General features: G+C 33.0%; 1 protein-coding gene across 1 annotated transcript in view; it reads right to left on the minus strand.

The window, feature by feature from the left end:
- The window catches only part of LOC112211720 (unconventional myosin-XVIIIa), a gene marked incomplete in the record, with an annotated part of 47,713 nt that extends 43,888 nt beyond the window's left edge, over positions 1–3,825 (minus strand). The window contains 1 exon segment of the mRNA XM_067049342.1: positions 3,520–3,825. Within this exon segment, the coding sequence (XP_066905443.1) occupies positions 3,520–3,634 (115 nt within the window).
- Positions 3,826–4,143: the final 318 nt, after the last annotated feature.

Consider the following 4,143-nt stretch of genomic DNA (forward strand, 5'->3'; position numbering starts at 1 on the left):
TGTAGGAATGGGTGGAACTAGATAAGGTTTGAACCAAAGAATTAGGATGGTTGGAAAAGTTTATATGGAATCTTGAGAATTTGGTTGGTATGAGGTCAAGGACAAAAGGGATATGTAGGTCATGGTGTAGTGTTCTGTTGGAAACGTAATAGGGTGCATTAACTATGGTTCTAAGGATTTTGGATTGAAAGGATTGAATACGTTGATGTTCGACGGTTTAGCAGCTCCCCAAAGTTCAAGTCCGTAGGTCCAGATAGGTCGGAGTATAGTCTTATAAATTAGTAGTTTTTTTTCTAGTGAGAAATGAGAGGTCCGGCTGAGTAGTCGGTATAGTTGGCAGAATCGTCTGTTGAGTTCTTGTCTTTTAAGTCTAGTTTGTTGGTTCCAGGTGAGTCTTTTGTCCAAAATGAATCCGAGGTATCGCACTGTGTCGGATCTGGTTAGAGGTATATTATTAAGAGTAACAGGTGGACAGAAGCTACGGCGGAGAGTGAAAGTCACATGGGTGCATTTCGATTTATTGACTTTTATCCGTCATTGGAGATTGGATGAGGCTGTTACAGGATCGCAATGGGAGGATAGGATAGCTGTATTATCAGCAAATGTTGCCAGGAACGTGTCTAGAGTGATGGGAATGTCAGCAGTGAAGAGGATGTAGAGGACAGGACTAGCAGGAGTTCCCCAAGGATTTGGACACTGCCTTGGGGAACTCCTGCCTCGATGGGGTAGATATTTGAGTACTCAGAACCACAAAACTTTAACTAAAGCGGGAAAAATGTTAGCGTGTAGGGAAAGAAATTTTCCCTGTTAAAAGGCGGTTAATATTAGGGGGCATTCACCCTACTATTCTTCTATGTAAAAATGATGCTAAGGGGTGGGGATCGGGCCACGCCCCTTGAAGACAACTTTACGTTGAAGTGAACATGAATTTCGCACATTAATATAATTACTTGTAAAACCGTTCATTTAATGGCAAATGTGAAGAGAATAGAAGTTGTATTAAATGTTATTTTATAATTTGGTTTATCTATAATAAAAATCCACTTAGCCGTTCTCGAGAAATCCGTACTTCTTTCTCTGTTCTGTTCGGACTCATTTCAATGTGAATATTAAGGATCCCGAAACATATTTACTGTTCGAAATAGTAAGGAGTAAATAAGAAATTTAATGAACTTGGTCAATTTTTAAATTAATGTGTTCTAGGAGTAGTTAATGTAGGGGCTAATAGTTTTTTTTTTTTTTTTTTAATGGAGAAAATAAGAAAGATGAAGAATAAACAATACCATAGATCTCAATATTATATTAGCTTAAACACTTACATTATAGGTTAGAGAATAATCTCAATAGTAAAAGAAAGGGTCGTTCACAACTCTGGAGTCAAAATCACAACTAATATAGTTTTCACCAAACTAGGACAAATATACGCACTTGCATTATTATTAAAACTCCACTCCAAAACAAAAACAAAACCTTCTCTCCGCTCCCGCTCGTCAGTGTTGCCCACGCAGTGTTGGCATCTCACAGTTAATAAAAAATTGATTTATTTTCAGGAAAACATTCAAATATTAAGTTTGATAAACATAAATAATTGTTTCTCATATAATGGAGATAGTTGTTTATTAAAAAAACAATAAACATAAGATGGTCAGGGTTGCGGTCAAAAAAGAAAAAAAATAGTTTAAAACTATTTTAATGTCCGACGTAATTGATTGTTGCCTTCTTCAACCGTTCGCTTTGAACAGCCCTGCAAAGTGGGGCGAAACGTCGGACATTAAAATAGTTTTAAACTATATTTTCTTTTTTGACTGCAACCCTGAACATCTTATATTTGAATCTTTACGGTCAACTATATATACATATAAAAAAACAGTAAATAGTATTTCTTTTTTAGAATATTTAATGTTTACAACAAAATTAAGTAGTAATACAACAAAACCAATTTCAACAACAAAAGTTGAGCATGCTTAGAGTAACTCTTAATTTTTTTTTACCCCTTGCCTCATGGGCGTAGGCAGAGAGGGCAGGGAGGAACGGCTTCCCTCTAGATTTTTGGGACCCAACAAAAAAAAATAAAAAAAATAGAGAACTTATTTGATAGATGGTTTCTTTCAGAAAACATGCTATAATTAGGAAGGACTGATCACAATATCACAACCACACCTATGAAGGAACCAAGATCGATATACATCGATTCTTTAGTAAAAAAAGTAAGATTCAATGAGCACAATTATTCGTCATATACTTATCTCTAAAAATAATGGGAAAAATCAATATAAAAGAACCCTTTTTAGATTCTATTCTTCCTTCTATATCTTTCAGTTTGCCATTTTAATAATGTCAGAATATTTGTTGAAAATAAATCAAAGAAGGCAACCATCGTTAACTGTTAAGTAAAATTTGAGGAATCTGATATTTCCAACAACTACAATTCACAAAAAATGTCGGATACCATGGATCTACACGTTTGGCACTTGTCGCAAACCCAAGACTCGTACATATACTTGGTAAATAAAGGAAGTAAAAACCTCATCCATACACTTGTTATGTTTTTCTGCTGTTACATTCGATTTACTCTACTTTCATTATAAAAAAATAACAAACAGAGACAGGTGAAGCGAAGGGAAACGTAAATATCAACAATGTAGGTTGTATATGAGAAATATTCATATAAACAGTACAATATAACCTATAAATCCAATCTTCGTTCTAGAATTTATATTAAAAACTTTTTTTTAAAATTTAATTACCCAGACACCACTTAAACCTCCTAATTTCTAACCATGCATCCTCTTCCATTCCTGACAATCCTCCGAGGCGCATGAAAAGAAGATGGCCACGAGACAAGCTAATGTAAAATGTCATAAGAGTGCTACCAATGGGTAGTTGCTCTACACGCCTGTAACATTTTAACTAAGATCATGTTTAATAAATGTATTATGCAATATACAGTTGTAAATTTCAATAAAGATATTTTAAAAAAAATACCCAGAAATATAATGTGCTCTTTTCAAACACACTTTTCTGTGCTACGTTAAATCCCAAATAAACTGCTAAAGTCAATTAACAAGATTTGAAATAATGCATTTAGATCAATTCGATAGAATTTTAAAATATTTAAATCATAAACAAGAGTTAATTATTGAATACAAAGGTTGAGAAAATTCTTTAAATAATTAAAACACAGATAGTACAAATATTAATATGTTAGCAATTTTAAAGCATAGCAAACTGAAAGCAAACGTATGAATGCGACACAAGTGCCTTTGTCCCTAAAATCCAACACACGACGTGTCGGCTGCAAATTCAGCCAGTCCAGATTGTCCTTGCGCCTGCGCGAATTTGCATTGTTTAGCAAACCTTTACGACCGAAAGCTTCAAATTATAACAGCTTCGTCAACTCAAAATGTACAGGTAACAAAACATGATAAGAATAATGATAAGGTAGTTATTATTTTTTTTTTATCCACTCACGGACCAAAACTTTTATAATCGATAAAAAATTAATTATTGTCTACTTACACTTCAAAAAGACAACTACGACGAAAAAACAAGGTAGAAGAAAGGCAAAAGCGACGAAATATCGTATCCAATCTATAATGGATTTTTCGTTTTCAGTCTGACCTTCTGGAACCATCGAATCAGATAATTTATCGAATTGGAATTATTTTTATGTAAACCATATCTGTGTGACCGGCATTTTCATCTGTTTCAACGCCCATATGGTTTCCCAATTCAAATTTATTTACCACAATTTCATTATACATTATTACAAGAAATTTATTAGAATGATAATTAGGGATGTTATCTTTTATTATATGATATAAATTACCAAACAGACATGACACAACTGTTTCATAAAAAAAAAAAAAATATTCCAATATCAACTGGTAATTTAATGAACAAATCAAATTACAAAATATACTAAATGAGTTGCAAAATTTCTTTATTACCTTTTTGATTATGAGAATGGTTATGACGTTACAAAGAAAAAATTGTTTCTTAATTGAATAGCCTTTCTTTTTCGATGTATAATCGATGTGAATAAAACAATTATATATCGATAATTTCCCTATGTAGATATCGATACTCGACGAGTCGATAAACAAAGAACAATTTGGTTAGTGTAGATCAAGCAGAAGTGAA

The sequence above is a fragment of the Halyomorpha halys genome, unplaced genomic scaffold (assembly GCF_000696795.3).
Source record: "Halyomorpha halys isolate HHAL.00 unplaced genomic scaffold, Hhal_1.1 Scaffold141.1, whole genome shotgun sequence".
NCBI classification, from domain to species: domain Eukaryota; kingdom Metazoa; phylum Arthropoda; class Insecta; order Hemiptera; family Pentatomidae; genus Halyomorpha; species Halyomorpha halys.